The sequence below is a fragment of the Aphelocoma coerulescens genome, chromosome 3 (genome assembly GCF_041296385.1).
Source record: "Aphelocoma coerulescens isolate FSJ_1873_10779 chromosome 3, UR_Acoe_1.0, whole genome shotgun sequence".
Classification (NCBI taxonomy): Eukaryota; Metazoa; Chordata; class Aves; order Passeriformes; family Corvidae; genus Aphelocoma; species Aphelocoma coerulescens.
This window is the reverse complement of record NC_091016.1, coordinates 52,373,214-52,399,997: the sequence shown is the minus strand read 5'-3', so window position 1 is coordinate 52,399,997 and position 26,784 is coordinate 52,373,214. Positions and strand designations below refer to the sequence as shown.

Here is a 26,784-nt window from a genome sequence, read left to right as displayed (position 1 = left end):
TTTAAGGTTGCATATGATTTCTACCAGCAACACCATTTTCAACTAAATTCTGAGTTAGTACATCTCTCTTTGTGACTCTGCCTTTCTGCAATGAGATCAAGGGGAAAGCAAATTTATTAACATCATAGAGGAGAGGCTTGGGTGCCATATAACAGGTACTCCTTGAATATAAGAGACAGGCATGCCTAGAAACATTTACATCTGGGCAACAAAGAGATGCTATTTTCAATAATTCCTGAAATATAAATCAACAAATTAAAGATAAAAGCCAGTTAAATCCGAGAGAAAAATGAAAGCCTACAAATGCTATGCAGTAAACTGGTATTAAAAGTGGCAGATATCATAGAATGATAAAGAGTGGAAAAAGTCTCCAAGATCATCAAGTCCAACCTTTGACCAAACAGCACCATGCCAATTAAACCATAGCACTAAGTGCCACTTCCATTTATTTCTGGAACATTTGCAGGGATGGTGAGTTCACCACCTCCCTGGGCAGCACAGTCAGAAGGCAGTGCCCACTCTAAGAAAGAACAGATCATCATACTAAAAAATAAGCAAAGTTGCATACGATCAGTTGTAAAATCTATAGCTAAAGAAGAGGTGAAGGAAGAAGAAAAGGTCGGCTGTTCTGGCTAACAGAAGGAAAACTAGCAAGCTACATGTAGCTGTGCAAGTAGTTCATGCAATTCTAAAAGGCACTAAAAACCAGTTTGTTTAGTAGAAACAGGGACGTATCAATAGAATTTTACAAAGCATAACACCTCATATGAAATACTGAATGACTAAACCTGAACATACGTGAACAACAACAGGAACTGAAGCAGACATAGAAAATAGAATAGTTAGGATCTAGTAATGTCTTTTATTTAGATAAAATCAGAAGAGCTTGTCCTTTTTGCTAGGCTAAACAAAGGTTTAGAGAAGCAATGAAAACAGAAGTTACCCATACCTAGAAACAGAATGCAGACCTACAGCACTTAAGGGGCTCTTAACAACAAAATATTTTCCTAGGTGCTCCAGCTGGTCCGTCTTACAGGCACACTTGTAGCTAAACTCCATTCTACATCTGGAGCTACCAGGGTGGGGAATTTTACTGCCTCTTTTCTCCCATCCCCCTTTTGGCCCTTCTCTGCAGTGTAAAGCACAGTTTAGTCCTCAAAAAAATCACAAGAGCCAACATACATTCCTGTTAAACCTAATGGTTCCTGAAATAGTAGTGCCATTAATCTTTCTTGCTTTCTGCACTATCATTGCTACAGCTGGAATATTTTTCTACTGATCTTACAGCACAATGCAAATATTTCATGGTGTAACAGTATTCAGATAAGATGTTCTGCACACTTTTAGGAACTAAAATGTAACACTTGCCTAAGACTGCAACGGAGCCAACCAGTACTTCCCAAGTCTGTGTTCCTCTAATTAGAACAGAACTAGTAACAACTCTTTGCCACACCACAACTGTTTCCACACAAGATGTTCTTAGGAAGAAAGGCACAGAATTTACGCTCAAAAAGGAGGAACAGGTCCCAGTAAAATCCCCATCAATCCCCAGTTGCCACTCCTTTTACTGTGCCATTCCCATCCCATCACTCCCATCTCCAAACTCTCCACTCAGACAGTAAAGCTTTCTTTGAGGTGAGCAAAAGGTGAGAAATGCATAAAGTGGCAGACCAAGTGTGGCCAGAGTTGAACAAGAACTGCAGTCTCTGTTCTTGTGAGCCTGGGTTGAATTTTTATTGGGGAAAAGGAAAAATTAAGCAAGAGCCTACATATGGACAGATAAGCCAGAAATAATAGAACAGAGCACATTTAGACAATTTAGATCCCTGGGGGCATACATCTGCCAAACTCGGACAGGTACAGAATGATACTCCCAGTGCTACTTTCAAGACTAAGCTGAAAGCCTAGAGAAGAACCAGAAGTATTCATTTAAATTGCAAACACTTTGTTTAAAGCATGATTCTAAAGAAAAGGCTCACGTTCCTGCCTCAGTGTCTCTCCTTTTTATTTCTTAAAATTCATGTAACTTAAGAAACAGTATTTACAGCAAGCCTGAGGGAGGCCTGGACAGACATTTTAGTTGGCAGCACACCTAGGAAACCGCTACCTAGAACTAAGCTCTTCCGTGCTACTCTTTTAATGCAGGTTATTTCCTACAGTCTTAGTTTTGTTTTGGTTTCTAAGTACATATAGATTGTATTTCTCCAACCTTATCTAGCCAAAGCCCCCATTTAAGACAACACTTCATTTGAATTTTTTTTAAGTCCAAAGACTTCATACCTTTAAAATCAGTTTTATTGCATGAACAATGTATTCCAGTGTTTTCAGGTGACTTTTCAGTTGCCAGCCACGTAAAATCATTAAGTAAAAGAGGTATTCTGAGAAGCCAAGGCAGAGGACGGAAAACCTTTTAATTAGTTTAGATGTACTGAATTCAAACTATCTTCTAATGCTTAAACTTAAAAAAAATCATCCTGAAATACTGAAGTCCATTCTGTCCCTCCCATCATCTTTATACTTTCTATTATACCCTCTTTATATTATCTATTTTGTTAGTACTAAAAATTAAACATTAAGCAACCTTATTTTCCCAAGTTAGTCAATTGCTACAACCATGTCTTGCTACTTTATCTGCAGTTTGCTAAATATGTGACTATCACGGTTTTGCAAATATAAGCTATTTAATACCACAGCTATTTAAGTTACTATGATTATAGGTAAGAATGCCTACATATCCACTACATTTGCCACCACTGATAAAGTCATTCTTAGAGAATACTATAGAGGAAAGAAAGTTGTTATGCTATATAACTCTACTTGCAAACAGAGATTGTCCAAACAATGCTGCTACTGTCTCTGTTCCCCCCGCACCCAGGCAGTACCCTCTCCAACTGTTTGCAAGCAAATCTGGTTCCTGTTAATTCGCTAAATCAACATGCAACAAAACCAGCAGGGTGACCCTGCATCTCTACCTGGAGACCAGCAGGCAGAAAAAAATCTTATTAAATGCTGTATATTCAGTTAATGAAACACAATACCTTGTCCATATTAAGAGACCCACCTCCCATCATTTGGAACTGTTATTTGGCTCCAATTGTAATAGGAAATTAAAATTTCAACATTCCTTAGAGAAGCCATGCATGTCCTGGTTTTATTAAACTGTAGATTAAGCATCACAGTGAAGAAATTAAGTGCGTGAACCACAAATTAATTATCACAGTGAAAACATTAACTGATCAGAACTCTTCTGTATCTACAAAAGATGATACTTCTGCCTATACAGCACCGCATCTTAAATACCTTCCTTTTCTCCCTGTGGGTTCCCAGGATGGGTTCTGTTATCTGTGTCGCTAGCATGTGTCAGATTGTGATGGTCTCACTGGATTAAGTTCAGAGGTCACCATCAGCAAGGGCATTTTATCCTTTAAGCACTGATTACATATGCAGGAGACTTTTTTATTCCACGGATACTGTGTTCCTCTATTATCTACGTCTCTTTACAGCAGACACAACCAGTTCTTAATTTTCACACTTAACTGAAAGGAACAGCTTGTTCTTAAATGCATTTGTCTAAAAACATCCAGCTTTAAAAAAAATGCAAAACCCAACAACCCAAAAAATGTACCTCACAGGAGCCAACACATACTAAAAAAAAAAAAAACATCCTGAACAAAGTGTTCCAATTGGAAAGCCAAAACAAGATGAGACTTGACACAAAAAGTCCTTGACAGCATGAATTGACAAATACACAGCAACCTCGTAAGAAAAGCACATCCCATAGCAGGACATGTGACACAAGAAAAGCACCCAAGGACGAGAATGACTGGGAGTCACCTGCCTGCCTGGAGAAAATGGAGGAAGAAGGAAAGAGAGGAAAAGGGACAAGAGATTTCAACAGCTTCAACACACCTTGCATCACCATTTTCTGCTTCCCCTTCACTTCTTTAATAACTATTATTAAAGCAACTTTGGGCAAATGGAAACTTGAGAGAAAGAAGCAGTTTTAACAAGTTTTTGGCACAGACTACAGATGCTGCAAGTTACTTTACTGCATGCCATTTGTGCTTCACTTGCTCTTCAGATAGGTCTGTAATGCAAAACAGAAATTTCTATTGTGCTGTAAGAGGAAGTACTAGAGGTAACAAGCATTTATAATTAGACATTCAAATAATCATAATTTAAACACTAGATCAGCAGTAAATTCTGAAAAATGTAGGATTTGGATATTACATCAGCAAAAAATCAAAAGCAGGCTGGACAGTAAACATTCTCAAGTCCTCTAATAAAATATTAAACTTAGCTCTCCTATTTAAATACTAAATTTAAGAAAACTACCTCACTAAAGCAATTCCTCCATAATTCCACAATTACATGGAAATCAGTCAATACTGAAACTTAGCTTTAAAATTCAAAACACTCAGTTGGTGTGGTATCTACCAAGGAACTTCACCACTCATTTGAAACAGCAATTACTTTCTTTTAAGTTCTTCCTTTGCTTGCTATTTTTAAAAGGCAGGTCTGAAGAAAAAAAAAAACAAAAATAGAAACTAAAAAAATCCAGTGACCAAAACGGAGGCAGACAAGAAGGGTAACAGTTAGGTGGTGAATTACTGACTAAGATAATCTTCTAGTTTCAAACTCTGCAGAATAAAGTGGCTGTGAATCTATTCCTTAAAGAACACCATCTTTGTTATGAAAGTGATTTATTTTTTTAAGGAACTTCCTCCTATTCTTAAAAAAACCAAAATATAAGGCAAACTAAAGCTATTCTGTTCAAACTGCATAAAAAGTCTTTGTCAATATAGAATACATCAGGTACAGTTTCCTCCAAGAGAAACTTTGAGAAAATACATTCATTTCCTCCCTAACCCAAATTGACGACCTGGCCATTCCCTAAATCAATATATGTCATACAACATACAGAATTTACCAGGCAATGCAGATGAGGTTTATAATTTCACAAATGGCATCCAGGGGCAAGAGCTAACAAAGGTTACCTTTCTTCAGAACTAACAATTTAACTTACCTATCATTAGTCAAATCACCTTTCCAATATCTAGTTTTAAAGCCACGAATATTTCATTTGAATTTGGCTTGGATTTATAGTTATTTTTTTGAAGTAAACAGAACATGACTTTATGCAGTTTGATATTTCAAGCTAATCAGAAGAATACACAGCTTCTGAGTACACGGAAGTATTTACATAGTTGGCATACTTTTCCTGATCACAACATATTACTCTCAGCAATTATGAACTTCCTTGTTGCTTTAGTTTTTGTGATCTATTTCAAGGTGCATTTGATGCGTTGAAATTAGAATATTTAATACAAAAAAAGGTCACATCAAAATGAAATAAAGTTTAATATAAATACATAGATGCATACCTAAAAAACTAAAAAGACATTCTACTTTTAAAGGTGACTTATCAGCAAAGATTAAGTAAAGAGGTGTAGGCTGATGTCACAATCAAGACAGTAAGAGCCTGCTGCCACTGAAATACTTACCTTAACCTCCTCTTCATTTATAGTCCCTCACCCTCTACAGCTTTCTCCCCCCCCCCCCCCCCAACTGAGTCTAGCAACTGGGTAGTCTTGGGGGACTCACCCAGCCAGACAGCTCAGCAGAAAATGAAGCCTGCAAATAAACCAGTTTAGAGTAGCTTCCTGCTGGATCTCTCAGAAGATTTAACCTGACCTACTGACCACACAGGCAGGGACAGAGATGTGTAGATTCTGCTGACAGGTGGGAGAGGGAAGAAGCTGCCTGGAGGTGGGTGGGGAAGCCTCCTCATGCAGCTGTAGCTGCTCAAGGAAGCCACACGTCACCTGTTGCAACAAGTGGGAAGTCAAGCAACGTTTCGGAAATAGGTCAACCCTTTTACATCTAGTTTTAGTCAGAGATTTAAAGATAGGATCCAGCTTTGCTATGGTTTTTTTCCATTATAAAATTACCTTTGACGAAATTTACTATTGAAAAGAACCCATTAAATAAATTGAAGACAAAAAAATTTCCTGGGTCCCTTTGAAGATGCCAACAGCTAAGAATCCAAATTCTGGCTCTAGATACTTAGTCAGGTTTAGTCATTAAGTTCCTTTAGAATCTCATCAGCTAACAGGAAACTCCTTTAACATAATTTTTATGAGGAATGTTAATAGGTTACACTTTATAAAGAATTTTTAGGCTGTCAGTTTCTTTTATAAAGAATATTTGAAAGAGTCTTACTGTTCTAACAAAAAAAACCTGCCAAACAACCTGTTTCCAAACAAAGCAGAAGAAAACCAGGCAATTTTTAAGCCCACTTTTTTTTTTTTTAATACAAAACTTGGGAGGAAAAAAATCCCATCAAAATATATTCTGTGGGGTAGGATTCCTGCATTCCACCCTTGAAGTTTCTTCAGAAGCCTCTCAGGACTGTGCATTTTCAAGAACTCTAATCTTCAATAGCAAAGCAAGAACTCTTATTTTGAAGTGAGAACTCTGCAAACTTGACAGTGCTATCTTTCTCTTGAGAAAATGAAAGGGAAAACTGCTTGTTTGTCTCAATAATTAGTGTAACATTAAGCAATGAATTAAAAAGTACATTTTCTTTTTTACATAATACAGGAGGAAATAAAAGCAATTAGTTTCAGGAATAACAGCAGCATCTAATCCTAATAGAAAAGAAAATCACAAAACTGTCTAAACATTTATAACTAAAATATAATCAGTTCCAAGGGTTAACTTGTCCTATAATGAACCACAGCAATGAAGCATTTACTCCTACATTTTTGAGAGGGAGGGCTGACTTATCAGCTCTGAGTTAATAGCACACCTGCCAAAACACAGATTTTAGTCACTATGAAGAGAACAAAGCATGATTATGTAGCCAACACTGGCATGTCTAGGGCTGATTCAACTGGAGCTATGACCCCACACACACACAAAAAAAGGTTAAAGTTGGCAGGAAGCTCCAAGAAGGAAGAATACTTCTGTGGTGACATTATCCAAATATGTAATTTTTCCAATTTACCATACTTAATCCATGAATTTAATATGCAGTAAGTGGGTTAAAATTTAAACATCCACTTACTTTCAGTGATTGGATTGACATAGGCTCTTAGTAACATGGTCAAGCGAAGTAAAAATGATGAAATGTAGTTTTAAGATGTCAGTCCAGGAATATACATTACACCAGCTGTTATTTTTGTACTGCGACTACAGACAGCCAAGTCATTTGATATTTATCTGTTTGCACCTATATATAATCTGTATTTATGTTTACTTCAATAAGCCCTAATTTTGCTTCTAATAAACAAAACAATCCCAAAGCTAAAAAAAAAAACAAAAAAGAAAAATCCCAGCATTTTTAGAAGCATTATTACTGAAAGTCATTGAAGAGAATTTCAATGCCTTAAATTTTAACAAATAATCAGAAATAAAATTCAAGGTCAGAAATTAACCTACCCTGCAACCACTCCTTGTAAATGTTTATCCTACAAGGTCAGCCAGTTTCAGAACTTGAAACACTGAAGCAAGTTTAGAAGTTCATATTCAGTGGTGAGGAAACTTACAGATTGCAAACAAAAAGCCATTCTCTTCTAAGGTCAAAGAAACCACGAAACAGAATTCAACATCCAAATATAGTTCAGTGATGTGTTACTCCTCTATTCTTTTGAGGTTGCAGAACACAACTTTTTCATGGAACTTTTAATATTTGCTAAGAGGGTCCAAAGACATGCCCTGTCCCTGCAGTTCCAATGGGGATGGGGGAATGAATAATCTGTAACTGAAAACTCAGTTATATCTCAATTTTTTCTAATGCTTGGATAACACTACCAATGTCTAAATCCCAACCACACTTTGAAGTCTTGTTTATTTAAGTACAATACCTCATTTAACAAGTCTTATAGTCAGCAGTTAAACTTATTTTTCACTGTTTAGGGGAATGAACAAAATTGTATAAGTATTTTAACAGCTAATGGGAGGTGTTTAGCTGTCTTTCTATTGACCTTTATGGAAATGGATTGCTTGCTCAGTGCAATTTTCAGAGACAGGAAGGTATGTGAACATATCCTTGCGGTATCAGCTTTAAAAAAAAAAACCAAAAACTTTTAGCCAAGTAATGCTTGAAGCCTTCTTTAATATACAAATATTAAAAACACTCTTATCTGTAGTCCTACACTTCAATTTACAATGCTACCCCAAAGCAGAACTCCTTATCATCAAAAACAGTGAGCAAACATGACATACAGACTAGAATGTTACTCCCCACATTCTCCATGAAGAGACCACCAGAAACCTTGGTACAAATGAACATCCTGCAGAAACCTGCTAGGAAGGAGTATAACACAAAGCAGAAAAAAAACAAGAACCAAAAAAACCCTCCCAATCTTCCAACTGTTGTAAACCAGATCACTTGGTGTTTTACAATGACAGAACAAAGACAGAGAGAAGAAAGACATGAAAAACCAAGTTAAATCCAGAGAAAGATCAAAGTAATATTATTCTTGACTTAATAATCTTACCTGTTAGAGATGCAGTCTCAACACTAAATAAGAAACAACTCTCTACAGCTGTCAGATGGACATAGTTGGGGAAACATTAAAATGAGTCTGTAATAAAAATGAGTTATAAATAGGGGCGTTAAAAGTTCATGGGGTTTTAATTAATCAAATTACATATAGCTAGTGTTTCAGCCTAGAGTCTTGTTTTCAGCATTAAGCACTACATGTAAATATACTTCAGCCTTCTTAAGTTTGAGGGACTTTGTTCTAAATTAATGAGCAATTTTTTCCACCTGTTAATGTCCAGACTTGAGAAACAGAAAAACATCAAACAGAAGCAAATACAGATGACAGTAACTGAGGTGAAATAAATGGCTACTGCAGTTAAGTCTTCATCTACAAATAAAATAACTGCTGGATGTTATTCCTCCTCTGAAAGCTTAGACTGTACAAATACTGCATTACAGGGCAGTTCACAAAATTTCATTTGACAGATAGTGTATTAAAATCATAAGGTTCCTGAATATTATGTTAAAATGCTGAAACACATCCTTCAACTGGAAATTAGGCCTCTACAACATTTTAACACTATAGTTATTAAGTTATTTCTATGGTAGATTGAGACAACTGCAGCAATCAGTCACTCAAAATTGTTCTCTCTTGAATTCCAGCATCTTTCTGAACATGAAATATACAACATATTTATATGCAACAAATAATATATCAAGTGACTATTAAAACAGGTGTAACACAAAGCATTGCCTTTGATGAACCGGAAAAAGATAACACTCTAGCTCAAGGCTGCTAAGCATTTCATGCTCCCACAGAATCCAGCTAACCTTCAGGGCCTCTCAAAAAACAGAATCCCTATCTGCATAGTCTGAGCACACATCAAATAATGAAAAAAATTACTGGGAGCAATGTTTTACACAGAACTCTTTCATGTGACGTAAGGACATTCAAAAGAAAAACTTACTGGAATTCAATGGCACTTTAAGTAGATCATAACCTTCAAAACAGGTGTTGTTTCCCAAATTAATGAAATTTTGCAATCCTACCAATGTTTGCACGAAGGCGGTTTGATTTTGGTTTTCTGTGGTTTTTTTAAAGAATACTTAGCCAACAAGGTTAAAAAAAAACAGAGCTCCTTTCTACTTATACACTTCTGGATGCTTCAGGATGTATGACCAGTTCTTAATGTAATGCAGCAGCATTATCTTCACAGCAAAGCACAAGGCAGGGCTACTGCCTCTCAGAGATGGGACAGGAAACTGGTATACCTGGCACAATTTCTAGCTATATGAGATTTTAAGTCATTAAGAACAGTGTAAAGTGTTTAAGTACCATGACTTGCTATATGAAGACAGCATGGAAAACTACAGCATACAGATTTTAAACTGCTAAATAACTTCTGGCCCGCTATTTTACCTGACTGACATTTATCAAAGTGATACCACATTCTCAAAGACATGGTTCCTACGGGTTTTATGAAAGCCAGGTGCCTTATGGCAGAGGAACTTCAGTTAGTTCTGCCAGAAAAAACATCCACTTCTCTCCAGACCTCAGAGACACCAGCCACAAGGAGCTTAGCAGCTAGCCAGGCAATACAAGCAGTGTCATACCAATTACAGTATATGCAGCCTGCTACAGGAGGTACAGAATTCACTCAGCACTGGAGATGGGCACCTTGGGACAGCCAGGCTTAGCCCACCAGGGACACTGGAGGCATGGAAGCCTATATGAGAGTGTAAGTTCCACAAATGGGAGTGCCAGGAGGAAGAGACTGAGATGCAGAATACATACCCACAGAACATCAGGTTTTTTAGTTTTGTTACACCAGAATAGGTGAGCAGTAACTGGCACAGTGCTACTGACAGAAAAAACTCGAAGTTTCACTGCCATTAGTGGGCATCTTGGAACTTCATTTTCAAAGGAAGTTACATTGAAGCTCAAATCTACTGAAAAGCCATTCTCTTCTCTCTCAAAACCACCAAAGACAATTGTAATATAATTTAATTTTGAATTCTCTTGGTAGCTGTACAAGATTCTGAATTTCAAACATCTAGTAACACACAAGTAATTCTCACAGCTCTACTTGTGATGTGAACAAGTCTCACCTTTTCGAAACACTTAAGAGACAAATTACGCACCCTAGTGATTTCAGAATATGTAAAATCAGTTCAGAAGATGGCTTAACTCTAGTTTCTTACTCTTCCTGAACAGCTAGCCTAAAGTCGCTAGGCAGAGAAGTTAGAGAGAAAGCAGGTTTTATGAATTCTGGAAAACATCTCCATCTTATTTTAAAGGTGTTTAATAGCATAACTTGAGCAATTCTGCTGCAAATAACCTGTAAAAGCAAAGAACCAGAGATAATTCGTTCTTGCTTTTTCAAACTCCAGGACACCTTAGCTCATCAAACACAAGTGATTCAACAGTTCTGTCAAAATACATCACACTTCCTTTTAAGGTTTTAAAGTCAAATGACTTCTATTCTCAGACTGCTTCTCATGATACTAGTTTGAAGAACATCACATTACAGTGGGTTGTCCTCTTGTATGTTTGATTCCTTCAGATTTCAAGTAGTTCCCATCAGCGTTGTCACTTCCATGGTCTTATTCAACGATCCTTGAAACTCAAGCTGGCCTTGACAACTCCAAAAAGCAATATAAACTCGACGCCCTTCACAGAGCTGAGGGCTGCAAAGGACCCTGGGATGTTGCAGGAGCTGGTGAAAGCCATATCAAACTGAACCCTACTTGCATATCCATCTATGACAAGAGAGCACAGAGCACTTTATCAGTCCTGTGTTAGTACACTTAATCTACACATAATCAACTTTGTAATCATAGATAGGTCTATGCCATAAGCAAGATATTCTGAACTTATTGCAATGCTTCCTAGGAGTACACAAGGTTGCTGCACTAGAGATAAAGGGCATTTTTTTAAAGGCAGACGTAGTGCACTGTGGATGCTAAAAAGCTAGGACCAGAGGAATTTTCCAGCTGCTGAAGCATTTTGTGACGTTCTCCTTTCTCATGCAAGCTAGCTGAAAACAGTGTAGAGATTTTTGTAAACTAATTCTCTATCTCTGCACCTGGGATTTGTTTTCCAAGTCTTGTTTTGATATATGGGAAAAATATTTTGAATGGGTGTTAGAGAACCTCAGCCAATCCTTCTAAAGGCTGGCTGGTCAAAGGACCAATGACCTCCTGCCACCCTTTCGTACAAAGGTATATAACCTAGCTTGTAATTAATAAAATAATTCCATTTCTCCCTGAACTTGGACATGTGTCGTCTCTCGCCGGTTCTCAGTATGACAGCAACAATGCACAGTCTGAAATCAACCCCAGAACCACAAACCTTTTTTCTCTACACTCAACTTCAGAAAGTGAAAATGTGGCATACTCTAGCCAAACATATTACTAGCTTTCTTCAGGATAGAATAATCAGGGGAGGCTGTGCTGAGCCCTTACACAACCACAGGTTTTGTAACTAGTGGGGTGTCCTTGCCCCGAAGCAAGAAATTTGATTCCCTCAGAGCAAAAAAGCTGTCCTTCCAAAGAGTCAGAAAAACAGCTGAGATGTGGTAAAAAGACACTCGTAACTATTATTGTGTAGTCTTGTAGATGAATTTGTCTTTTATTTCCAGTGAAACTTAAATTTTTCTCATAGTCAGCTGGCACACTTAAGACTAAGTTCCTACTCAGAAGACAGCTAGGAATATTCAAGTATTTTCACAATTTTTAAGACATCTCCTTTTCAGTTAAAGCATCAATTAATTCAGAATTCCTTGACTAACAACGATGGTTTGAAAAAAATCAAATTTTCTTCCAAAATTTTTACTCAGATTTTAGATTGCTAGGTAAAGTTCACCTTTCCTTAATTTTAATTTTAAATTAAATTTAAAATTAATTTTAAAAAATTAAATTAAATAATTAAAAAATCCTTAATTTTAGATTATGTCCTTAATCTATAAAGTATATTGAGCAACATAAGAACTGCTTATGAGAAGTTATCCTCAAAACAGGCCAGGATCTTTGTCAGAGAAACTTCACACCCCCTCAGCCACACAAGGTTTTACAAAGTACCCACAATTCGTAAATCAACACTAGAGACCATGGTTACTTATGTTTCATTTTATCACACATATCTAAAGCTAAACCCTGTTCTTTACACCTGTATTTTGTCTACTTCTGAAAAACCTGTAAATATTAAGTTTATTTTACATGGACTCCAGAACTGAAGAAACTCTCTGCTGTTACCAAAACTCATGAGGAATTACACTTTACTTCTTTGTTCAGCCCTCACAACCAACTTTGTTAAATTTTTCTTTCCAATATGGAAAATATTTGTACACCTATTAATTCCCCTTACTCTGGCAGAAACACAAACATTTTCCCACCTCCCAAAAGGAGCCCAATGAAACAAGAGCATTCAAACCTAGATAGTCACTGTTGTTAATAAAAGCTAGCTGCTCTCATGGCTCTTCTGTTTGTGGCACTTTCTCTCCAGTCCTGTCAATATGGCATCAGCAAAACCACACTAGATCTGCTATAGAGATCCCAACTCCATAAAATTGCATGGAGAGAAGTAACATGCTTTGAGATGCTTGCCATTGTCTGCCAAACACAAGCCCAGACACATACCCTTTCTGGATCAAATACACTTGTAGAAGGGGCTCCCTTCCCTTCGCTGGAAAAATTAGCTCCTGCCTGCTTGCTAGGGAAGTAGCTTGAGAAGCATTCCACCACACTGTGTTAAGGGCAGTCCTTTTTCTAATTTATTGTCTGAGGAAGAAAAAACATCCTTCTTAACAAAAATAACTAAGCTAGCACAAAACTGGTACATTGATGTATTACCTAGAGCTGCTTAAGGGAGAGCACTGAACCACCACCAGAGCAGTGCCTGGAAAGCAGCGATGAGCAGGTGAGGAACGGGTGCTGCCAGACCCCTGTCTGGAGCCAGAGCCACTGCAGAACTGTTACTATCCACGCCAAGCTAGTCGCTCAGTCAACCCTGGCAGCATTCCACTCCCACTGTGAAAGACTGCAGAAGACTACAGAAAAAGAATGAAGTGAAATCTTCGATGAATGGATGAGTTGACAGAACAGGGGATACTGCCATGACTTGCAGTCATTTTAAATTCATGTTGTTGAACGACATGAATGGTACCACCAGTGCACCACTGTCTTCTAACATTATCATTTAGTCAGATGATCAAGAGACATAATTCTATTTAGAATATTCAATACTGTCTTCAAAGTTTGCTAAGATTAAGAAATACAGGTGAGAGATCTAACTTGCTCAAGTTAAGTGCATCTGCAACAGGAGTTAGCAATGAAAGCAGCGAACAGGCACATATGCTGAGGTTATAATCAGAAGTACACTTTTGAAATGCTCTGCCACTACCCATATACAAAAAGATGATAATGGTAAACAGTTCTTAGCAGTACCCAACTCAGCTCCCAGTGTTATGCTAAACTATAGGGTTACGAATTTATTTCAGACACAAACTTTGCCACTGTCACTTAACATGCTGCTAGCATGCAGCAGCCCACTCTAAGGAGAGCCACTAAATACTCAAGGTGCAGCAGCTCACTCCGAACACAGCAGCAAACTAAGCGGGCACAAGCTGCCTACAGACCACTTGCTAGAAATTAAGGTGTTGGCCATGATGCTAAAGGTCCAAGGGTTCATCGTCTGTGCTACAAACAGAACCACAAACACAGCTGAGCTAGGTCCTTTCTTTATCAAACAAATAGTGGAAGTATTCTCAGAACAGTCAGTCCCATGACTGAGCCTTGTCTTAACAGCCCATGCATGGTGACCTTCAAGACATACAGCCTCTTAAACAAAGTGCTTCAAACTTGAATGAAGCTTTTTTATTTCTACTGGACTATTTAAGGACTCCTAAGTAGAAAAAAAAAAATAGACTAACATATTGCTGCACTTTTGGCATATTCAGAAGAAAAAGGAAAGAGTTGAAATGGCTTGAGATATTTATGGAAACACACAGATTTCCACTTTCAGGTCATCAGTTCAAAACACAACTATAATGGCAAGTCATAAACACTCTATTCTAGTAAGCGAGCCTTCCAAATGCACAGTGGCCAAAATCTTAGATGCTTCTGTATTTCAGATGGACCAAGGAGCCATTAAGCATGAATTGAGCAACTCTCTCATTCTTGCAGATGCATTTGTCCATGCCAAGGGATGAAAGTCAATCTGGTGTCTGAACAACAGTTTCTACTGGTTTTAAGGTATTTGTCTTTTCCACCTCAGTGTTTGCTAAGTGGGTAAATTTTAGCAATGTTAAATGCATACGCTGAAAACCCGAAACACATGTGATTGTTCGGCAGCGAAACAGAAGTGATACCCTTATTAAATCTTTTCTTTACAAGGCGCTTGGTTCGTTGGGTAAGTTTTAAAAGCCAGGACCACACAACGCATCCGAGTGAAAATAGCCTTGTGGATTTGCCATTAAGGTTGTGCGCAGGATTTTATCCCGCTGTAAGCGAGCTCCTCTCCCAGAGGGCAGGACTTTGCGTGCGCTGGAGGTACCCCCGGCTCCTCCCGACCTTTCCACGAGTCCGTACCCAGCTCACAGCCCGTCAAGCTAACCTGCCGCTGGCCTAAGCTTCTGGCACTGGGTGCCCGAGTTGCGACACCCACCGCCCGGTGGAACAGGGCTCCCGGACGGAGCCCGTCCAGGCCCGGCCGCCCGCCCCCGCACCGCGGCCACGGCCAGCGCCGCCACGCCGGGACCCCTCCCGGTCCCAGCGGCCTGAGCCGTCGCCTCCGCGGCGGTCCGAAGGTCCCTACTCACCTCCCCCCCCCGCCCCGCCCGGGACTCACTGTTGCTCGACTTGAGGTCCCGGTGCAGGATGGGGACGATGGCCTCGTCGTGCAGGTAGAGCATGCCGCGGGCGATCTGCACCGCCCAGTTCACCAGGATGTGAGGGGGGATGCGGCGGCCCCCGCGGGCGGCCGCGGCCCCGGGGGCGGCGGCCAGGGCCCTGTTGAGGGAGCCGCCGCGGGCGAACTCCATGACGAGACAGAGGTTGGGCTCCCGCAGGCAGACCCCGTGCAGGGCGATGATGTTGGGGTGCCGCAGCATGGAGAAGAGCTTGGCCTCCTGCCGCACGCTCTCCGCCGTGGCCGTGATGTCCTCGTCGGGGTCCTGCCGCGCCGCCTTCACGGCCACCTCGCGGCCCCGCCAGGTGGCCCGGTACACCTTCCCGAAGCCCCCCACGCCGATGATCTCCTGCAGCTCCAGGTGCTGGAAGTCGATCTCCGTTAGGCTCCCCGCGGGGTCCCCTCGCCCGCCGCCCCCCGCCGCCGCTCCGCCGCGGGGCTGGCGGGTCACGTAGTTGGCCGGGAAGATGCCGAGGCGGTGGTGGATCTTCCCCGCCCACCAGCCGTCGTCGCCGGACACCGCCGCGTCCTGCGACAGCACCTCCACCACGTCCCCCCGCCGCAGGCTCAGCTCGTCCTCGCCGCTCGCCTCGTAGTCGTACAGTGCCGTCCAAAGCGGGCACGAACCCCCGCCGCCACCGGCGGCCGCCGCCGCCCCGGCGCCCGGCAGAGCCATGGCAGCGACCTCAGCCCCGGCGGCCACCAGCAGCAGCGCCGCCGACGCGGGAGCGCCCGCCCAGCCGCATCCTCACCTGCCGCCACCGCCGCCGCCGAGCGGGAGCCGCGGGAGGGGAGGGCGGGGCGCGGGCAGGGGCGGGGCCGCCCGGCCCGGCCCGGTCGCCGCCGCCGCCGCCGCGGGGCTCCGGCAGAGAGAGCGCAGGCGCGCGCGGGAAAGGCGGGGAGGGCAGCGCCGGTGCCCCGCGCCCGCCCGCCCGGGCCCGCCGATTGGCCGCCCGCCGTCACGTGGCGCGGGGCGCGGCGGGCGGAGGGGTCGGTGCGGTCGGTGCGGTCTCCCGGAGCCGGAGCACGAGGGAGCCGCGACTCCCGCTTTGTCCCTCGGGGACTGCGAACCGGGCTGAGGGCTTGTGCTTCTGCCGCAGCTTCCCCTCTCTTTCCTTGTGCGGTTTTGGGCCTTCTTTGGAACAAGCCCCAAGAGGTTTCTGAAGAAACTGAGCTTCCTCGGTTCGTGTTTGCTCCGCCACCCGCGGGCTCTCACAGGATGGGTCAGGTTGGAAGGGGCCATAGGGGGTCATCTGGTCCCACCTCCCTGCTCAAGCAGGGTCATCCTAGAGCACATGGCACGGGATCGAGGCCAGATGGTTCTTGAATATTTCCAGTGAGGGAGACTCCACGATCTCTCTGGGCAATCTGTTCTAATGCTCGGTCACCTGCACAGCGAAGCAGTTCTTCCTCCTATCCAGATGGAATTTCCTGTGCATCAGTTTCTGCCTGTTGTCTCTTGTCCCGTTGCTTGGCACCACCGAGGAGAGCCTGGCTCCACCCTCCCTTTAGATCCTGACAGACATTGATGAGATCCCTTCTCAGTCATCTCTTCTCGAGGCTGAACAGGCCCAGCTCCCTCAGCCTTTCCTCATAAGAGAGATGCTGCAGGCCCTTAATCATCTTCGTTGCTCTCTGCTGGACCCGCTCCAACTCTTCTCTGCTCACCACCCTGTCCGTGCACAAGCTGAGAGAGCTCCCAGCCCTGTGTGGTGCGATCACACAATCTTTTCAATTAAGAGGTTGCCTGAAAATAGCAAATGCTGTGTAAATGCTATTTCTGGGTAAAGATACTCCTGGTTTTAAGTGGAAAAATTGTATCACTTTCTAAACTACAGTTGTCGTTTCCTTCGAAGTTGGAGGGAAGTGTGTGGGCTGGGGACGCCCTCCCGTCTCGCCAGCCTGGTGGGAAACAGTGGTTCAAAGTGGAAGGAAATGAGTTTTCATGCCAGGAGCCAATCACTGTGCTGTGGGACCTGTGGTTATGGATGTGGCTGCTGCCAGCAGAGGCCCCGAGAAGGATAGTAAAGGAGGCTAGGGAAAGGTGTAAAAACTGCACTGCTGGGTTGACTAAGTTGGTGTGATGAACACTCAATGTTTTGCACAAAAACCTACATCTAGAGCACTGTACATCTCTACATAAACACAAAATTTGCAGATGGATACCACAGAATTAAGGTTTGAACATAAAGACAGTAATTTAAAAAAAGTTAAAATTACAGTATTAAAAAATCATAAATTCTTGCTTATCCCACTGTATTTATAGTTATACACAATGCAAAAATACAATTATGCTAAAGTGACTTACTGAACCACATTAACCAAAAAGAAAGAATGCAGAACTAGCATGTCTATCAAGTCTTCTCCCATTTCCTTTAATATAACATTGCCTTGCAGCTATTCAGCGAGGTAATTACAAGCCTTTCCCTTATCTGCATATTTGCCTTATTATAAAAGCCATAAAGTATGTTGTAATACAAGCGTTCTGCCACACAAATTCCACCTTGTACTTTGTTATCTAAAAGAATCTGCAGGAACTAATTAAGTGTGGAATGTTTTGGGTCAGACAAGGTATTGGTTGCAGTACAGTCAAATGTTTAAATATTTATCTAGAGATATTATTCCAAAATTTGCTTTCTGAAGTGCCACTATCCCCTAGCAATCACTGCACTCGGGTCAGTCTTTGTTCAATGTTTCTTCAGCACCCAGCGCTCCAGGATCTTGGTGTATAGCTGCTGTTCCTAGGAGTTCCAATAATGGAAATATGACCCAGAACAGTGTGAAGTGCCCTTAACTTTCCTGACGGCACCACCTAGTGGAGTGCACCGGTTAGAAGAGCGGCGTACAGACGACAAAGCTTTCGGCTCAGACCCTCACTGGCATCTCTCGAGAGGAAAGAAGTAATTTTTTTCGTCTTTGGCACTCCTGCAACTGTGTAGCTACAATACTGTGCATCTACGTTGTGTCCAGAACACATATCCTGACCTGGAAATGACAGGAACCCTTCATAACTGCAAGTATCATTGTACCAAAAAAATATTTGGTGTCTGCATCATCCAAAGATGAGGAAGAGTTGAAAGATTTGAGTGACGTGTGGACAAGTGTCATGGTTTAACCCCAGTCAGCAGCCAAGCCCCATGCAAGCACTCGCTCACTCCCTCCTCAGCAAGATCGAGGAGAGACTCCGAAGGGTAAAAGTTAGAAAACTTGTGGGTTGAGATAAGGCAGTTTAATAGGGAAAGGAAAGCCATGCACACAAGCAAAGCAAAACAAGGAATTAATTCACCACTTTCCATGGGCAGACAGGTGTTCAGCCATCTCCAGGAAAGCAGGGCCCCATCACACGTAATGGTTACTTGGGAAGACAAACACCATCACTCCAAATGTCCCCCTCTTCCTCCTTCTTCCCCCCACTTTATATAGTGAGCACAATGTCATATGGTCTGGAATACCCCTTTGGCCAGTTTCAGTCACCTGTCCTGGCTGGAAGCCCTCCCAGTTTTTCTTTGTTGTACCATCTCACTGGCAGGACACGAAACACAAAATGTTCCTTAATTTAAGACAAGCATGACATAGCAACAACCAAAATATCAGTGTATTATCAACAGTATTCTCACATGGAATTCAAAACAGAGCACCATACCAGCTACTGAGAAGAAGATTAACTCTCTCCCAGCCAAAACCAGGACAACAAGTCAACCTAATATCAATTGCAGTCTGCATTATCTGGGCATTCCACATTGTAACTTACATGAGTTAGAGGTCTCAAAAAACAGAAGAGAGGAGGTTTTGAAGAAGTTTTCTATTTACACCCTTGTTTAGCTATCTTTTTGTTTTGGAGCTGTGCATGTAAAGGAAATTATTTGCTACTCTGCTTGTGGAAAATGACCTCATTAGTTTCTGAAACTTAACATTTTTAATTATCATACATCAGAAACATTATTCATAGCTGCATATTGCCCTTGATTCTATCATTACAATTGCTTTAACAAACTTTGTCACCTTTGAAAAGAACCTGCAAAAGATAAAAAAGAATTCACTCAACAGGGCAGAAGTTTGGGCAAGATGTGTTTACAGGAGTAGCACATGAGGCGTGGCCAAGACTGTCCCTCCTTCATACAGCTCAAGAACAGCTCTCGAAATTTCACTGCTCACCAAGGTCACGCAGAGGAAGTACTCAAGCCCCAAAGCTGTAGATCCTCAGGCATCTAAGGGTGGCAGTGCTGCTGAAGAGGACGATGCCAGTCCTCCCCTGCTCCCAACTGCTTGTTCATAGTGCTGTATTATCCCTCCCATCAAGCCAACACAAGCATCCCGCACGGCCACATTGCCTGCCACATCAGGGAGAAAGCTGAGGTATGTGGTTCATTAGCTCACAAATACTATAATAGCATTTTTGGTCTCCTAACTTTGTCAAAAAAATCCACACAAAGCACAGCAGAATGGCATGTTTGGTCTGTGAAACTGTAGCCATGGTCAGGAACAATTGATGTAGGGTAAATTTGGTGATGTGCATCCTTCACAAAATTGACTGCAATAAAGGTCATGCATATAGAACAGTCCCTAGAAGGGACTAGTGAGAGATTTACAATGGAATGTCACCGCTATTTCCTGATGGTTGGGGATGGGAGGTGGGGAGCACTGTGTGTGGTCAGCCTTGGTGCTCAAAACCCACCCTTACACCCCTTCCTTCAGGGGTGTCCCATAAGAATATACCTTACATGGTATCCTTACGTCTCATTCTTCACTGACTTTAGTCTCCCCTGCTCAAGGCTTCCACTCAGCTCTATCACCTTTTCAGCCCCATTGCCCCCCACTTCGCACGCCTATGCTTCCTCCAGCCTGCCCCTACCTCCTCACTCCGCTAGTTTGAGGTCAGCTGCGTGAAACTCTTCAACGAAGGCAGACTGGGTTTTACCCTGAACTCATTCTTGAAAGAAACCCAATTTTTTTTGACGAATTTCTCCACATCCCGCCCAAAACACAGCTCAATTCAACACAAAACGGGTGGCACTAAAGTTGGGCAGAGCTCACAGATCGGAAACTCGTGATGTATCGGGCAGGATCAGCGAGAACCCGGCGGTGGGGGAGTGGCCGGCGAGGCGCGCAGCCCAGCTGGCGGCCGCCGGGGCCGCCCCTGTGCCGCGCTTTTTTTGCACCTGTGAACGCACCTCGCGGTGCCCGGGGCGGGACGCGGCCGTGACGGACGCCCCCGCGCCAGAACTGCTCCCTCCCCCCCCCCCTCCGCCGCGGCTCGGCCCGGCCCCGCTCCGCCCCGCGGCCTCCGTGCGCTGCCGCCGCTCCCGGCAGCCGGGCGCGGACCCCGGGGGGCGGCGGCCGCGGCTGGCGGGGCCGAGCGGGCGCTGTGCCCGGCGGGGGGCGGCCCGTGACGGCTCCCTCCCGGCGGCGGCGGCGGCGGCGGCGCCCGGGGTGGGGCGGGCGGGATGCTCGGCGTCGCGGGGCACCATGGGAGAATCCGCGGGCGCCCGGCATGGCGGCGGCGGGCGGCTGAGGGGCGGCGGTGGCGGCGGCGGGGGGCGGCCATGGTGTCGCCGGCGGCGCGGCTGGTGGGGCAGGGCGTGTGGGCGGCGCTGACCGGGGGCTGGTACCACGACCCGGAGCAGGGGGCCTTCACCAACAGCTGCCACCTCTATCTGTGGCTGTTCCTGCTGACGCTGCCCATGGCCCTGCACCTGGTGAGAGGGGCTGGGGGGCGGGCGGGAGCCGGGGGCAGGGTGGGAGCCGCGGGCCCCGGCCCGCAGGCGGCAGCGGCGAGGGCGTGTGCGCTCAGCCGGCTGTAAACTACCCTCTGGGGGGCTTAAATATTGGGCATCGTGGGCTTTACCTGAGGATTTTGTGTCTAAAGGTTAACGGGGTGAGTCCGCCGCCTGCGCTAGGCAGGGGCCGGACCCTTAGCCCTGCCGAAGGAGTTGGGTAGGGGTGCAGCGCTGGCCTCGGCAAGTGCTGAATGACCGTGGGGACGTTTGTTCAAAAATCTCTTTTGGAGACAGGTGTTTTGGATTTTTTTGTAGTTTGGTCCAGCCTTACCTGATGAGAAGGGTAAATAAATGGAAAAATCCAAATACCATGTAATTAATACGCCTTGCTGAATGTCACTGGTGAATCACATGGCTTTTTGTGACATGCAGCTCCCTTTGTGCTGAAATTTAAACTTTGCGAGTTTGTTTGCCGGACCTTAAAATTTATTTTCCTGAAAAGCTTGAAACTTTTGCTCTGTTTTTGTGTGTTTTTCTACTGTGTGAGAAAAGCTTAAAGTATGCTGGATCATTGAATCTATTTTGGTGTGTCCTTCAGTGATTATAGGGTAATATTGCTTCCGTTAGAAACAGTTTCCATCCATTTGGTTCCTGGAGTGACTCAACTGAATTCTCAACTAAGTTCTGTAGAAATTTTCTTTGATTATATAAAATTTTTAAATAGATTTCTTTACCCTATGTGACCAGATGTGGGCCTGGTTATCAAAAGCAAAGAGCATTTATGAATCCCCCTGCAATCCCAGTGGAAAGCAAATTTTGTATTTTTAAGCATGAGTTGGTGCTGGATTTTGTGGCGTGGATTGCAGTGAATTCCTGTAAGCATGGCTCATGGAGTTAATGAACCAAGACAACAACATACTTTCTTCTGATTGAGAGGGTCTATTTCCTATGCAAACCAGCAAGAGTCTTGCATTGTCGGGTTTGCTGTCCAAGTCATATGTCTGATTAAAAACGAAAATAATTGAAGGCTAGCTTTTTTTTCCCAGTTGATAGAAGTGTGTATCTGGAAGGATATGTGTTTCCTTGTGGGAAACTTCTGAACTGAAGAAGGTATGGGGGTTGCACAAAAGAACACTGGACTATAGGTCAGAGCTAAGGTAAAAAAAGGCATTTTTTAAAGGGAGGGGGAGAAAATGTAACTTATCTACTGACCTCTCTTAGGCATCATCTTTGCCTGTCTGGATGGACTTGCTTTTTCTACACACTGACTGACTTTCTGATGAATCATCTGGTTAAATGCAGGACTTTTGTTCTTGAGCTAAGACACTGCTATGGGAATTCTTTGTCCTTGATAAGAATAATGCATTTATTATGATGGCTGCCTGAGAGTAATTACATCCTTACATGTTTTCTTGGTTTTAAGTAGCTTGTTTCTAAGGCTTGGTAAACTTTATGCAGGACATCTATTCTTGCCACTTAAAAACTTGAACCTGCTTTTTAACTAAAGGTTTTCTCTGGTTTATAATAAATTTTGTTTATAATATTCAGTAATACTTGGGGTGATATTTATGTTACGTACTTGACACCAATAGTTTTGGATTCAGCTAAAGCGGTTGATGCTTCTTGAAATGGCAAAATCAAAACAGATCAGAGTACTACTTTTTAAATTTTTCATTTGCTTGGGATAATCTTTTGTTGAAGTTAGGAAGTCTCTCTGAAACAGTCTGATCTGAATCAAATGGCAAAACTCATCCATCTGTTTTTAGTTTTTTCGCAGTGGCTCAGCAGAGGCGTGCTGATGGTAGCATTGAGAAGCTTAAAGTATCAAGTTGTTTCTGTTGTGTGGATCGAGAATTTCTTTCTCTAGCTAATTCAGCATAGCTTACTTTGGTACTAAGGATTCCTTTATTAGCTTCCATACCTTTGAAAATATAGATCTGTATTTCCATCACTTTCTTTTCTTTCTCATTTATCATTTAAGCATTAAAAATGTACATTGGATATTTGGAGCATCATTGCTGTTAAAATCAACTTTCAAAATTATAATGAGATCTCTTCTAACTGTGCCATATCAACTTTCATAATATATTAAGAATTAAAGTTCTTATTCCACCAAACAGTCCAGGATCCCTATGTGTTTTGCACATGAAAATGGTGATAACTTTAGTATTCAGCCCCTGGGCTGAATTCAGACCCAGTAAAACACCAGTGACACAGACATGCAACTTTGGGAACTACTTGCATATAGCTTATTTTACAAGCTACAAGAGAATGTGCATCGTGTTTGGGTGAGTCCCCAAAACAGCATACTGAATGTTTCTCCTGCCTCTTGTTGGACAGGGAACCCTTGAACTCACAGGGTTGTTACTTCTTACGCACTAGGTCCTCAAATCACTCTGTGATAGGAGAAGTACAACATGGCAGTATAAGGGTGTGGGCACATAAATTACTCAGAGGTAAACTAGATAAAACTAGCAGTGTGTCAGCTGCTTCCAGTCCCCCTTGGCCACGTTTTACCCCACTCTATTGATCGCTCTGTCAAAGTTAAGGATAACACAGCAGAGATACAGGCTACCTTGTTACGTACTGTATTTATTGTGTGGTAGGACACACAATTAGAACTCAAGGTACATCCCTGGAATTTTATTTGCTACCTGCTTTCCTATGTTTTATACTGTGTGATGGACATCTCTTAGTACTGATTCACCTTAATTAACATATAAATATGGGTCTTTGGCCCCAGTGTTATATCTTCCATGCGTATATCTGATGGTAGTGGCTGACTGCACATTTGCTTGGTAGTTCCCCCATTTGTGTTGTGTAGCACACTGGAGACAGTCAGGCCCAGGTGCAGCAGTGCCTTGCTTTAGGTGCCTCAGGGGCTCAAGCAGTGGGTGGGATACATCTGGGTCTAAGCACCCTTTATCATTCAGCTCGATTTACAAGGTATGGTACTTTTTCAAAGGTTATATACCTTTATGTATATCTTTCAGTCACCTCTACCTTTGTGCTACTCAAATAATGTCAGTAGACACTGAAGGAGAATGTGGCTGTTCTTCTGGGAACAATCTCTGGGCAGGCAGGAGCCCCAAGCAGAGATGCTCCATGCATGGTGATGTCAACTCTGTTGCATTTGCAGTAGTAAGTTGGGCCACATTTGGGACACACCAGCCTGCATTTCTGGCTGTGACCCCACACTATTCTGGTGCTGGGTACAACAACAGAAGCTACTGAGAACAAAAAGTACATTATGGTAAAGTTTCTAATGGGGCGAGAATGAAGAAAACTAGGCCTGCAGCTTCCATAGAAACCTGTGGGAAGTAATGAAACCTGCTTTCTAATGAATTTGTATTTGTGGATTTTTTTTTTTTCCTAGCTTCTAATAAGATGTCAGCTCAATTGAAGCTTTTCCTGTCACTGGGGTGGCATCAAAAGGTCGGAGAGCTGTGTGGATTCCTCTTATTAATGGAGGAGGTGTGCTGCTGTGACCTTGCCCAATGGGGTGTATTCTCTTAAAGTTTCCTGAATAAGTTTTTAGTTCTTTGGCTACCTTTCAACTGAGGGGATGGAGGGAGATGATGAATACACAGGAACATGGTGTGATTATAAAACCTCATTTTCATAGGAAACCAGGCTAATTATAATTATAGTGCATCAAAAGTGACTCTATCATCTAATTCCTCAGTGGTCTATAACTTAAGTCCTCCTTAGTGTGGATTTGATACCTTTCACCTATCTGTACCTGGGAACACCAACTGCAGTCATATGACACTTGCACCTTATGCAAGAGGCCTGATTCAGAGAATGGAGGGCTTTCCATTATTGGCTTCATCTTTCTCCTAGTTCCTCATGTGGGCAGGTAGCTACCTGCTGGCTTGTAGTACTCAGCCTACCCCAGCATTCGGAGTATTAAAGATGCCCTGGCCATATTATGCGTTGGCAGTCTTGGTGTGGTTGGTGGGTGCACTAAAACATCGTGTATCTCGGACAGATGGGCAGGGAGACCACGGGATGGCTCAGGGCATAGCTCTGGTAGGTCTGGTCACAAGGCAGGGATGAGGACATGCAGCACTCAGCATTTGCTAAAACTGGCCCTGTTTTCCACTCAGAAATCTAGGAGCTTCCTTTCAGTCTCTCTTGTAGCATGGTCTCTGCACGCACAGGCTGCACTACTGGAAATCTATTTTTGTTGTGTCCTCTTGACATTATTCATATAATATTTATTAAGCTTTATGAATGCCACCTATAAAGCACTTCTTTTCTAGTGGGTCATTCTGAGTTATTTAATAATGAGTAATTGATGTGTACCTTTTAGTGTATAGTTGAAGAGGTTCCTTGGAAGGTGAACAAATCTCTCTTAAACAAGTCATTACAGATAACTGGCTGTCGCTCTTTGTGAAACCAAGCAATTTCTAACTCGTTTTGTAAAAACATTAGTCATAAACCACAAATTCTTCAACCTCCAGCTCTTCAACCTCATCTACCAAGCCTTATACCCTGAGAACATGAGCTTGCAAATGGATCCTCTCTCTGACCTGAGTTCACTAAATAACTGAAGGATATGCTGAGAGTTGGTTTTTACACAGTACCATGAAGTACTCTTAACAGACTTAAGCCTCAACTTGTAGAAAATCATGTCTGTCTTATTAGGGGTCATTGGTAGTACGTACATCCTAAAAAGCTCCTCCACTATTATGCAATATATTCTTTGTATCTGAATCAGAATAGTCATAAAAAAGGATTTGCCTGAAAATTTTTATGGGTACATCTTGATGGTATGAAGTCCCAGTGAGCCAAAAGCAGCATCAGAATTGCAACCCATTTGCTTGTCACAACACAGAAATGATTCAACATTAATTTCAACATCAAGATAAATGTGGTGACTTGTTCTAAAGATGAAATAAGCATGCCTTGTTCTTCCCTTCACCTGTGTGGTCGATGTGGTTTATTTATGAATTTGGAGAAATGATTGATTTAGTCCCAAAGCAAAGACCATTCTTAAAAATTAACTTCATTAGGCTTTCAGCAAATCCTGAGTATTGAAAACCTTTTTTGTTTTTGTTTGTTGCTTGGGTTTTTTTGTTGTTGTTGTGCAGGACTATAGTAAAGCTCTGTTTAAAAAATAACCCTAAAGCTTGAAATGAGATTAAACTCACTGTGAGACTGCACCTGTGTAATGACAATACACAAGCGTGTTCTATGACTATAATGGTAAAGACTTTGGTACTTCAATTATAACTGCAAGTGTCTATTGCTATGATTTGCCCTTTACTGTAAGGAAGTATTGTATAAAAAAAGTTGTTAGTATGTCATGTCTGTGAAAGAACTTTACAGACTGTAGTGGAACTGTAATTAATTTTAATGGCTAAGAACTGTGGTGCTCATCACAGATCAGCAAACAGATCACAGACAGCTGCAAATTAACAATTATGCACTTTAGAAAAGGAATTCTAGGAGGTTGTGTCATAGTTTAACCCTAGCTGGCAACTAAGCACCACACAGCCAATTGCTCCCTCCTCCAGCCTCAGCCAGGACAGGATGCCTCTCCAAATGCATTTTTATTCATTTGTTTTTAGTAGTCCTGACTAATTATTTAAAATTCCTCAGTGGTTAAGGTATTTGGGAACATGTTGTGAGGCATTAGAAAATGGACATCAAGCTACAGCGTT

At 42.5% G+C, this 26,784-nt stretch overlaps 2 protein-coding genes across 5 annotated transcripts in view; one reads left to right on the top strand and one right to left on the bottom strand.

Moving 5' to 3' along the window:
• Positions 1-16,170, bottom strand: part of MAP3K21 (mitogen-activated protein kinase kinase kinase 21) — a 41,856-nt gene extending 25,686 nt beyond the window's left edge. For 3 of the 4 annotated variants that reach the window (XM_069010281.1, XM_069010282.1, XM_069010283.1), the window contains exon 1: positions 15,339-16,170. In XM_069010281.1, the coding sequence (XP_068866382.1) occupies positions 15,339-16,074 (736 nt within the window). In that variant the 5' untranslated portion in view covers positions 16,075-16,170. Of the gene's footprint in view, positions 1-3,909; positions 3,938-15,338 lie in introns of those variants that run through there. The other variant, XM_069010285.1, reaches the window with a different exon arrangement.
• A 4,756-nt stretch (positions 16,171-20,926) lies between these two features.
• The window catches only part of PCNX2 (pecanex 2), a 151,250-nt gene continuing 145,392 nt past the window's right edge, over positions 20,927-26,784 (top strand). The window contains exon 1 of the mRNA XM_069010280.1: positions 20,927-21,094. Coding sequence (XP_068866381.1) covers positions 20,942-21,094 — 153 coding nt within the window. The 5' untranslated portion in view covers positions 20,927-20,941. The remainder of the gene's footprint in view (positions 21,095-26,784) is intronic.